This window comes from Nomascus leucogenys, chromosome 18, assembly GCF_006542625.1.
Source record: "Nomascus leucogenys isolate Asia chromosome 18, Asia_NLE_v1, whole genome shotgun sequence".
In the NCBI taxonomy this organism is placed as follows: domain Eukaryota; kingdom Metazoa; phylum Chordata; class Mammalia; order Primates; family Hylobatidae; genus Nomascus; species Nomascus leucogenys.
Genome location: NC_044398.1, coordinates 102617019 through 102629215, shown reverse-complemented (window position 1 = coordinate 102629215; position 12197 = coordinate 102617019). Strand labels below are relative to the sequence as shown.

Sequence of the window (12197 nt, the reverse complement as noted above, 5' to 3'; positions counted from 1 at the left end):
CTGGGCGTCCTGGAGATCTCGGTCACAGGCTTGAGGGAAAGGCCTAGCGCGTGGCCGCGCGTGCCTCTGGTTTCAAGGGACATGGACTGCGTGTCTGGGGCCCCTCCGCACTCCGTGTCAGACCCTGCGTCCCCAGGGCCCGCGCGGGACCTGGGCAGGGCCTCGCCCTCTGCGGCGTCTGCTCCCCGCGACCCCCGGGGCACCTGCAACCCCTGGGCCGCGGAGCCAGGCGAGCCGCCTCCTGGTCTCATCAATGTGAGAATGCTTTACCCCGGAAGGGCTCAGCTCCTAGGGGGCTGTGTTGTGTCCCTTTGCGTCTCTAGCCCGCCATGCGGTGCCGTTTACTCGACCGCCGCTGGTAGCTGTGCGGCGGGAACACGTTCTAACGCCTGACTCCGCGCGCCCCTTGCCAGCGACGTCACGTCACGCCTCCACTCGCAGCCTCGGAGCACCCCCGCGTCCCGCGCCCGAAGCTCGGGAACCCCCGCTCTGGCGAAACGAGGAATACGAAACACAGAAAAACGCCCCCTCGCGCCCGCTGCACTGCCGCGACACACGCGGCGCCTGCCTTTATAGCAAGCCGGCGAGGGGCTGGGGCACCGCCGGGACGTGCTGACGTCAGGCCGGACGGGGGGCGGGGCCTGGGCGGCGGCGGCGTTAGTTCTCCGGGTACCTCAGGCGCCTCAGCCTCATTAGTCTCCTCATCCTGCTTCACAGGCCCCGCGGCCTCCGGTCTCCTCGGCCCCCGTTCCCCGGTCTCCTCGGCCCCCGTCCCCCGCCTCCCGCTGCCCGGCCCCTCGCCGCCCTCCCTAGGCCGCCCCGCCGCCATGGGCCTGCGCCCGCCGCGCCGCCGGGCCGAGGGCAGCTGAGGCGCGGCGCGAAGATGGGCGAGGACAGAGCAGGGCCCGAGCGCCAGCCCCAGCAGCCCGGGCGCCCCGCGCGCGCCCGCCCGCGCCGCCGAGGGGATGCCCGCGCCCGCCGCCGCGCCCTGAGCGCCTTTGTCTGCCGCCCGCGCCCTCCGCACCACTAGCCTCTCGGGAGCATGGCGTCGGCCCCGCCGGCCTCGCCCCCGGGCTCGGAGCCGCCGGGGCCCGACCCGGAGCCGGGCGGGCCGGACGGGCCGGGGGCGGCGCAACTGGCGCCGGGCTCTGCGGAGCTACGCCTCGGAGCGCCTGTCGCCGGCCCCGACCCGGAGCCCCCGGGCCTGGATGAGCCTGCGCCCGGAGCCGCTGCGGATGGCGGGGCGCGCTGGAGCGCCGGGCCGGCCCCGGGGCTGGAGGGAGGCCCGCGGGACCCCGGGCCGCCCGCCCCGCAGCTGCGCTCCGGCCCGCGGGGGCAGCTTGCGAGCCCCGGCGCCCCGAGCCCAGGGCCGCGCTCCGAGGCGCCGCTTCCAGAACTCGACCCGTTGTTCTCCTGGACTGAGGAGCCCGAGGAGTGTGGCCCCCCGAACTGCCCGGAGAGCGCGCCTTTCCGTTTGCAGGGGTCCAGCAGCAGCCACCGAGCGCGGGGCGAGGTCGACCTCTTCTCTCCCTTCCCCGCGCCCACGGCGGGCGAGCTGGCGCTGGAGGAAGGTCCCGGGTCCCCGCCGCAGCCCTCGGATCTCAGCCAGACCCACCCCCTTCCGAGCGAGCCCGCGGGGAGTCAGGAGGACGGCCCCCGCCTCCGAGCCGTGTTCGATGCCCTGGACGGGGATGGGGACGGTTTCGTCCGCATCGAGGACTTCGTCCAGTTTGCTACGGTCTACGGGGCAGAGCAGGTACGGAGCGGCCCGGGCCGGGGCGTGGGAACCGGGCAGGTGCGCGGCTGGCCTGCGGGGTTGATGTGGGACCGGTCGATGCGGCCCCTGGAGTCGGGAAAGGCACTGTCAAGACCTGAGGGTCCTGCTTTTTCTGCTTATTCACCACTTCGGCCCTGGATTTCTGGTTGAATTTCACTGGAGTCCCTTTTCCCTTCTTTAAAGGAGGTTCTATTCTGGGGAGTCAGTTTCTTCCCCTCCCCCCCAGCGCCTCGTCAGCTGGATCTTAGCGAGGTCAGCTCCTCGCCTGGGGACACCCCCCAGGGGGCCTGATCGCCACCCCTGCAAGGTGCCTGATCGACGTACCCCTGAATGAAGAGGTTCCCCGCGATTCCCCCACCCGAGGGCCCAGATACTGCTCGGCTGAATTCACCCAAGTTCTAGCCGCAGAGGCCAGGCTGCCCAGACGCCTTGAGATCCTACTGATAGACACCTATTTTGAGCACAATTACTTTACTGTGTGTGGTTGACGTCTTTTCTACTTAGATTTCATCTTTTATTGTTTGGGAGACAGTCAATGCTTGTAGAAGGTCCTGGAATTAAGAATTTTTACTTTGGTGCCTTTGGGGAGGAAGGCAATGAGCCTCAGAGCTTGTTGGCAAATGCAGAAGTCTAGCAGGACTCCATTAGGTCCACCTCCACTCTAGTAGGAGAGGTGAAATGCGTGGACAGGCACTACGCACAGAACAGTGTGGCAGGGGTCCACGCGGTCCTCAGGGCACCTGCTCCTGGGGGAAAGGTGGGCCCCAAGATGTAGTTGTTCCTGTCTACCTCAGCACTTAATAAAGTTTAAGTGGAGATAACAGCAGGGCCATGTGTGTTCTGCCAATAACCCGGTGGACATCAAATAATACCAGTGCTCACTTTTAAATATTTTACTTAGTAGGAAATCCCTAAGGTGCATCTGTCAATTTTTTGTATTTTGACTTCTCACACATGCAGACATCTGGTAAGTGGGTGTTGAAGTACATATGCATATTTAAGCCAAGAGGTCTGTAAGGAAAGAGGTAAAATTGACACACTGCTATTTAGGGTGTCAGTCATAACATTAAGAAACTTGATGGTCGGGCGCGGTGGCTCACGCCTATAATTCCAGCACTTTGGGAGGCCGAGGCGGATGGATCACGAGGTCAGGAGATCGAGACCATCCTGGCTAATACGGTGAAACCCCGTCTCTACTAAAAGATACAAAAAAATTAGCCAGGCGTGGTGGCGGGCACCTGTAGTCCTAGCCACTCAAGAGGCTGAGGCAGGAGAATGGCGTGAACCCGGGAGGTGGAGCTTGCAGTGGGCGGAGATCTTGCCACTGCACTCCAGCCTGGGCGACAGAGCGAGACTCCATCACACAAAAAAAAAACAAAAAAAAAAAAAAACAGGGTCCTGATAAATCAGGGTTCCTTGCTGAGTTCACACTAAGAAGATGTGCAGACAGGTGCCTGCGGGGCAGCCTGCAATGCTCACAGGCTTAGCTCCGGTTGGGATATTGTCAGGATAGTTTTCCGCCTACTCTAATGGGCAGTGAAATATGTGACTGATAACTTTCCTGTATGGTCAGCGTGGATGGTGGTTGCTGGTCTAGGTGTTTTGCTGCGTTTCCTTCTTGCGCCTGGGCTGGAGAGCACCTTGAGCTCCCTTGGTTGCTGTTGGCTAGTGCGCTGTGTCTTGTCCCAAACATACTCTTGCTTCAGTACAGCAAAGAAGTTAGGAGAGTACCACGTTTGCTCCTTGTTACCATAACACAACTCTGATAGAGAGCTTCTGTGAGGCTCAGGTATATTTCCACTGGATCATACCACAGTTCTCTGAGATAGTAGGTAAGCAGGATTCATCCCCACTTCACAGGTAAGAAACTGGAAACCCAGAAAGGTCAGATAGCTCTGCCAAGGTCTCACAGGGGTAGAACTAGATCTTTTGGCTCTTAGACCTTAGATGCCTCTTAGATGTGGTGGCTCACAATTATCCCTATTGTGATAATATCTTATTGACTTTCATACAATTCTTTTTATTTGAGAAACATCTTTTGTTATAACCTCCCTTAATGATCACAATGGGAAAAACTTTGTGTTGCTATTTGGGGCTGAGCTTTCTTGTCATCACAAAGTAGAAATGAGACAAAATTCTTCACTCTGAATTCCAAGAGCTCTTGGTGGAATTCGAAGGTTGGGGGCAAGGGCTGGATGACTTGGGGTTTGGTGAGGATAGGGAAGTGGACGGGATCTCCTGTGGTATTACTCCTTCTGTCTGTTCTTCCAGACGGCTTAGGAAGAAGCATTGTTGGGTGTGATCTGAGTGCCTGGACTTGGGCCGGCTTCCTGGGGTGGAGGAGAGCTCTTGATTTCTTAAAGCTAAGTTACTGTTTGGCAACAGATAATTTACAGGGTAAAGAAAGGTTGATTTTCATGTTATGTAACCCTGTAGCCATTGCTGAGTTTTAGCAGTCTTGGTTCATCTGTAAACTCCCCATTCACTACCTCCATATGATTTTTGAAGTGGGTTCCTGACATTATATCATTTCTTCCATAAATGCTTCAGTATGTATTTCCAAAGGATACTGATTCTTTTAAAAACATTAATGATTTTTTTAAAAACCCTAGGGAACAGTTCAGATAAACTGGATAACAGCAATAAAGATCGTAAGTTTTTGTACTTTCCAGCTTGAGATTTCAAAATATTGAGCACATGAGAGACTCTTAGTCCAGTCACATTACTGTCCTTGATGATAACAACTAGATTATCTTAATTTTTTTTTTTTTTTTTTTTGAGATGGAGTGTCGCTCGCTCTGTTGCCCAGGCTGGAGTGCAGTGGTGTGATCTCGGCTCACTGCAACCTCTGCCTCCCGGGTTCAAGCGATTCTCCTGCTTCAGCCTCCTGAGTAGCTGGGATTACAGGTGCCCGCCACCACACCTGGCTATTTTTTGTATTTTTAGTAGAGATGGGGTTTCGCCATGTTGGCCAGGCTGGTCTTGAACTCTTGACCTCAGGTGATCCACCTGCCTTGGCCTCCCAAAGTGCTGGGATTACAGGCGTGAGCCGCTGTGCCCGGCCAAGTATCTTAATTTTTATCAAATTTTCAGAGGTAGCATATTGAGTATCTTCTATGTAATCTGTTTATGAAGGTAGCATTTTAAATTATTTAAATGGATTATCTGAATTTTTAATAGAAGCAGCTCCTGTTTATAATACAGATAGCTCTTGTGTCCCTGTTTCTTTAGCAATGTCATGGTGTGTTTGGATCTAATTACGTCATCTGGTGATAGATCAGGTGTGGTGTAATATAACACAGTGTTGTGTTAGCAGGAATCAGCAGATGAAAGGAGCAAGTGGAGGTTTCTGGTTATATTTTCTTGAAACAGGAATTTATAGTCAGATGTGTCCAGGAATTAGGTATGAAGTTGGAATAGGTGATTTTAAGGCTTCAACCATCTCTGGAGATTGACATGACCCCTTCATACTGAGAGGACTGATGCTTTTGTATTTACTACCACCTATCATGAAGCAGAGATTGTAAAATAAATTCTAAGAGTGTTGTGAGAAAGGATTACTTTAATTTTGTTTTGTTTTTAAAGATTATAACTAATTTACATGTTATTTTTACAGTCACTTGCATTTGCATTTTAATAGCCACTGATTCTTTTCAGAGAATGTCCTTCAATAACCTTGGTAAGCATTGTCTGTCTTCAGTACTTGCAGAAATAGGCTGCTGAAGGAAGTGTCTATGCTCAGAACTCCCTACGTTTTTTTATTCCTGCACCGCTAATGGTGGCAGTAGGAAGTTCCTAGGGACATTTGACTGCACCTTTTTGTTTGTTTGTTTTGAGACAGGATCTCACTCTGTTACCCTGTCTGGAGTGCAGTGGCAAGATCTGAGCTCACTGCACCCTCCACCTCCTGGGCTCAAGCAGTCCTCCCATCTTAGCCTCCTGAGTAGCTGGGACTATAGGCAGGCATGACCATGCTCCGCTAATGTAAAATAATTGGCCGGGCGCGGTGGCTCATGCCTGTAATCCCAGCACTTTGGGAGGCCGAGGCGGGCAGATCACGAGGTCAGGAGATTGAGACCATCCTGGCTAACATGGTGAAAGCCCGTCTCTACTAAAAATACAAAAATTTTTTAAAATTGTTTTTGTAGAGATGAAGTATAGTTTAGTGATACTGCCCAGGCATATGATTGAACTCCCAGGCTCAAACGACCCTCCTCAGGCCTCAGCCTCCCAAAGTTCTGGGATTGCAGGCATGAGCCATAGCGCCCGGCCTGGCATCACCTTTTATTTGCTCTGTGTCATTTCCAGTCTCTTAGCCTTGAATTTGAGTGAAGGTGTGTGTGAATGAGAGTGAGCATGTGTGTGTGTGAGCAGTTACATATGTGAGCTGGTGTGTGTGTGTGTAATATGTGTGTGTGGTGAGATGTGTGGGAGCATGTATCTGCAGGATCAGGGATGTGTGTATGTGGGAGTGGGATCTTTGTGTGTAAGTGGCATGTTATGTGTGTGTGTGAGCAGGTGAGTGTATGTATTCTGGGTCTACATGCTGACCAAATTGCTGAAAGGCAAATGAAGCTTGGTTATATAAAACAGAAAATGACCAATAATCCCACTATCCTGAGAAAAATAACATTACCATTATTTTACTACATTTCTTTTCAGACTTTTTTTTTTTTTTTTAAATAGAGTCTTGCTCTCTTGCCTGTGCTGGAGTGCAGTGGCACAATCTCAGCTCACTGCAACCTCCACCACCTGGGTTCAAGCTATTGTCTTGCCTGAGCCTCCTGAGTAGCTTGGACTACAGGCGTGCAACGCCTGGCTAATTTTTATATTTTTAGTAGAGATGGGGTTTCGCCATGTTGACTAGGCTGGTCTCGAACCCCTGACCTCAAGTGATCCACCTGCCTTGGCCTCCCAAGGTGTTGGGATTACAGATGTGAGCCACCGCGCCCGGCCCAGACCTTTTTTAACACAGACATAGACACACAGGTGACTGTCTATAAAAGTACACAATTGAGATCGTATTGGGGTAGAAGCTAAATTTTTTTTTTTTTTTTTTTTTTTGAGATGGAGTCTTGCTCTGTCACCCAGGCTGGAGTGCAGTGGCGCGATCTTGGCTCACTGCAAGCTCCGTCTCCCGGGTTTATGCCATTCTCCTGCCTCAGCCTCCTGAGTAGCTGGGACTACAGGCACCCGCCACCACGCCCGGCTAATTTTTTTGTATTTTTATTAGAGATGAGGTTTCACCCTGTTAGCCAGGATGGTCTTGATCTCCTGACCACGTGATCCGCCCGCATTGGCCTCCCAAAGTGCTGAGATGACAGGCATGAGCCTCGGCGCCCAGTGAAGCTAACTTATTTTTATAGATGTTCATTGTTTTAAAAGAAACTGGCCTGGCGCGGTAACTCACACCTGTCATCCCAGCACTTTGGGAGGCCAAGGCAGGTGGATCACCTGAGATCAGGAGACCAGCCTGGCCAACATGTTGAAACCCCATCTCTACTAAAAATACAAAAATTAGTCGGGTGTGGTGGTGGGTGCCTGTAATCCCAGGTACTTCAGAGATTGAGGCAGGAAAATTGCTTGAACCCGGGCGGCAGAGATTGCAGTGAGCTGAGATCTCGCCATTGCACTCCAGCCTGGGCGACAAGGGTGAAACTCTGTCTCAAAAAACTAAAAAGAAACTAAAACTAGTAGATAATAAGAAAAATAAGGAGCCCTTGTAATCTCCCCATCCGTTAATATAATTAAGAGATAGTTAAACGTTTAATACGTAAATTAAAATGTATGTAATACATACTTGATTATAGATAAATGTTATAATTTGCATGCATGTTGCTTTGAATCTGCTTTTTGACCTGTTTTTTTTTTTTTTTCTGAGGCAGGGTCTTGCTCTGTGGCCCAGGCTGGAGTGCAGTGGTACGATCTCAGCTCAGTGCAGTCTCTGCCTCCCAGGTTCAAGCAATTCTCCTGCCTCAGACTCCCTCAGCCGCTTAGCTGGGATTACAGGCACCTGCCACCACTCCGGCTAAATTTTTGTATTTTTAGTAGAGATGGGGTTTTGTCATGTTGGCCAGGCTGGTCTCAAACTCTTGACCTCGTGATCCACCCGCCTTGGCCTCCCAAAGTGCTGGGATTACAGGCATAAGCCATTGCGCCCAGCCTGAGCTGTTCTTTTTAATTGATAGAAATATTTGTACATATTCATGGGATGGGTACATGTGGTATTTTGTTACAGGCATACACTGTAATGATCAAGTTGGGGTGTCTGTCACCTCCATATTTATCTTCTTTTTTTTTTTTTTTTTGAGACGTAATCTCTCTCTCTCGCCCAGGCTGGAGTGCAGTGGCGCGATCTCGGCTCGCTGCAAGCCCCGCCTCCCGGGTTGATGCCGTTCTCCTGCCTCAGCCTCCCAAGAAGCTGGGACTACAGGCACCCGCCACCATGCCCAGCTTATTTTTGTATTTTTAGTAGAGACGAGGTTTCACCATGTTAGCCAGGATGGTCTCGATCTCCTGACCTCGTGATCTGCCCACCTCGGCCTCCCAAAGCGCTGGGATTACAGGCGTGAGCTACCATGGCCAGCCTATCATTTTTATATATGGGGAAAGTTTTGAGTCCCTTCTTCTAGCTATGTTGAAATATACAGGCACGGCGCGGTGGCTCACGCCTGTAATCCCAGCGCTTTGGGAGGCCGAGGCGGGTGAATCACGAGGTCAGGAGATCGAGACCATCTTGGCTAACATGGTGAAACCCCGTCTCTACTAAAAATACAAAAAAAATTAGCCAGGCTTGGTGGTGGGCACCTGTAGTCCCAGCTACTCGGGAGGCTGAGGCAGGAGAATGGCGTGAACCTGAGAGGCGGAGCTTGCAGTGAGCCGAGATCACGCCACTGCACTCCAGCCTAGGCGACTGAGCAAGACTCTGTCTCAAAAAAAAAAAAAAAAGAAATATACAATATATTGTTGTTAAATTTAGTCACCCTACTGTGCTACCAAACATTAGAACTTACCCTTTCTCATTGTAATTTTTTTTTTGAGATGGAGTCTTGCTCTGTCGCCTGGGCTGGAGTGCAGTGGCACGATCTCGGCTCACTTCAACCTCTACCTCCCAGGTTCAAGGGATTCTCTTGCCTCAGCCTCCCGAGTAGCTGGGATTACGGGTACGTGCCACCATGCCCAGCTAATTTTTGTATTTTTAATAGAGACAGGGTTTCACCATGTTGGCCAGGCTGGTCTCGAACTCCTGACCTGGTGATCCACGCACCTTGGCCTCCCAAAGTACTGGGATTACAGGTGTGAGCCACTGCTCATTGTATGTTTCTAACCATTAACCGTGCTCTTTACCCTCTCGATGCTTCCCAGCCTCTGATATCAGTCGTTCTATACTCTACCTCCATTAGATCCACTTTTCTAGCTCCCACATAAGAATAAAAACGTATTTGTCTTTCTCTGCCTGTCTTATTTGACTTCACATAATGACCTCCATTTCCTTCCACGTTGTGCAAATGACATGATTTCATTTTTTTACGTGGCCAAATAGTACTCCAGGCTGGGCACGGTGGCTCACGCCTGTAATCCCAACACTTTGGGAGGCCAAGGTCGGTGGATCACGAGGTCAGGAGATCGAGACCATCCTAGCTAACATGGTGAAACCCTGTCTCTACTAAAAAAAAAAAAAAAAAAAAAAAAAAAAAAAAAAAAAAAAAAAAAAAAAAAAAAAAACATTAGTTGAGTGTGGTGGCGGGCACCTGTAGTCCCAGCTACTTGGGAGGCTGAGGCAGGAAAATGGCGTGAACCTGGGAGGCAGAGCTTGCAGTGAGCCGAGATCGTGCCACTGCACTCCAGTCTGGGTGACAGAGCGAGACTCTGTCTCAAAAAAAAAAAAAAAAAAAAAAAAAGTACTCCATTGTGTATCTATATCACATTTTCTTTATCCATTCAACTGTTGATGGACACTTAACATTGATTCCATATCTTTGATTGAGAACAGTGCTGCACTAAACATGGGGTGCAGGCATCCCTGTGGTATATGGATTTCCTTTCCTTTGGATAAATCTCAGTAGTGGAATTGCTGGATTGTATAGTAGTTGACCTACATTTTTTGAAATTGAAGGTCTCTGATATCAGGTATATACTTTATTTATTTAAAAATTTCTTTCTTTTTTTTTTTTATTTTTTGAGACAGAATTCACTATTGTTGGCCAGGCTGGAGTGCAATGGCTCGATGTTAGGTCACTTCAACCTTCACCTCCTGGGTTCAATCGATTCTCCTGCCTCAGCCTCCTTAGTAGCTGGGATTACAAGCATGTGCCACCATGCCGGGTTAATTTTTTGTGTTTTTAGTAGAGACAGGGTTTCACCATGTTAGCCCAGGCTGGTCTCGAAGTCTTGACCTCAAGTGATCTGCCTGCCACAGCCTCCCAAAGTGCTGGGATTACAGGCATGAGCCACTGTGCCCGACCAGGTGTATATTTTTTTGATATAGAGTCTCACTCTGTTGCCCAGGCTGGAATGCAGTGCTGCAATCACTGGTCTCTGCAGCCTTGACCTCCCAGGCTCAGGTGATCCTCCCATCTCAGCCTCCCAGGTAGCTGGGACTGCAGGTATGTGTTACCACACCTGGCTAATTTTTCTGTTTTTTATAGAGACAGGGTTTTGCCATATTGATCTCCAATTCCTGGGCTCAAGTGATCTTCTCACCTTGGCCTCCCAAAGTGCTAGGATTACAAGCATGAGCCACTGGCTTGGCAGGCGTATACTTTAATGGAAACCTAAGGTTTACTTGTCGCCAGGAAGATTCAGAATTGTTAAGGTTGGCCGGACGCAGTGGCTCACACCTGTAATTCCAGCACTTTGGGAGGCCAAGGTGGGCAGATCGCCTGACGTCAGGAGTTTAAGACCAGCTGGCCAACATGGTAAAATCTAAACTCTACTGTCTACTAAAAATACAAAAATTAGACCAGGCGCGGTGGCTCACACCTGTAATCCCAGCACTTTGGGAGGCCGAGGCAGGTGGATCACGAGGTCAAGACATCGAGACTAGCCTAACCAACATGGTGAAACCCTGTCTCTACGAAAAATACAAAAAATTAGCCGGGCGTGGTGGTGGGCGCCTATAGTCCCACCTACTCGGGAGGCTGAGGCAGGAGAATCATTTGAACCTCGGAGGTGGAGGTTGCAGTGAGCCGAGATCTTGCCGCTGCACTCCAGCCTGGGCGACAGAGCGAGACTCCGTCTCAAAAAAAAAAAAAAATGTTAAGGACTATTCTAGTTCCAGTTTAGGATCTAACATACAGGAAGAGTTTAATTCTATGTAGATGGTGCAGACAAGGTTGTTAAGGGCACCAGGCTTATGGATTGCTTCTCTTCCAGGCACTTATTTTGTTTAAATTCTGGAAGCATTCAATGTAAACATCAGTTGTATCAGACAAAAGGATTAGGCATCCACTTAAGTCTATTATGTAGCTCATAAAAGTGGTAATTATAAAGGCTCAAAATTACTTAGATTAGCACTTCTAAGTTATGATAGAGTGATGTACTAAATACATACCGCACTTGCAACCAGGTAGAATTGAAAGAAGTTTTGAAGAAATATTAAAAGTGCTTTTAGTTTTGTGTTGGGAGTTATGAGTGTGTAGGAGAGGGTGTATGGTGGGAATGGTTTTATTTGAGGTATTGGCTATATTTCCTGTTGTGTTACCGATTTTAATTATTTTGAAAAGTAGTGCCTTTGCACATAGCATAGAGTTCAAACAGTACAGAAGGGAATCTAGTAAAAAAAAAAATCATTACAGTTGGTAGAAATAAAAAAATTTAAGTAAACCCTGAAGATAAAATATTTACATACTTTGACTTCATTAAGGTTCATACAAAATATACAAAATACATCTAAAGAAACTTGGATTTTCTAGTAAATTAAAGAACTAGATAGAACATTGAATTTGCATCTGCAGATGCTTTATGAAGATGGGCTATTTTTACTGATATTTGGAAAAACGCATATTAGAAAATGCCTGTAATTCCTGCTTCTTGGAGAAGGAAAAAAAGGGATGGGATCATTGGCCAGGTGCGGTGGCTCACACCTGTAATCCCAGCACTTTGGGAGGCCGACGCAGGCGACTTACAAGGTCAGGAGTTCGAGACCAGCCTGGCTAACATGGTGAAACCCTGTCTCTGTTAAAAGTACAAAAAATTAGCGAGGTGTGGTGGCAGGCGCCTGTAATCCCAGCTACTTGGGGGTTGAGGCTGGAGAATCTCTTGAACCCGAGAGGGGGAGGTTACAGTGAGCCAAGATCGCGCCACCGCGCTCCAGCCCAGGTGAAAGTGCAAGACTGTCTCAAAAAAAAAAAAAAAAAAAGAGAGATGGGGTCTCACTTTGTTGTCCAGGCTGGAGTGGGGTGGTGTGATCATGGTTCAC

At 49.8% G+C, this 12197-nt stretch overlaps 1 protein-coding gene across 2 annotated transcripts in view; it reads left to right on the top strand.

Annotated features, from left to right (window-relative positions):
- Positions 1-658: 658 nt before the first annotated feature.
- Positions 659-12197, top strand: part of RAB11FIP3 (RAB11 family interacting protein 3) — a 95821-nt gene continuing 84282 nt past the window's right edge. For both annotated transcript variants that reach the window (XM_030798006.1, XM_012497303.2), the window contains exon 1: positions 659-1756. In XM_030798006.1, the coding sequence (XP_030653866.1) occupies positions 1043-1756 (714 nt within the window). In that variant the 5' untranslated portion in view covers positions 659-1042. The remainder of the gene's footprint in view (positions 1757-12197) is intronic.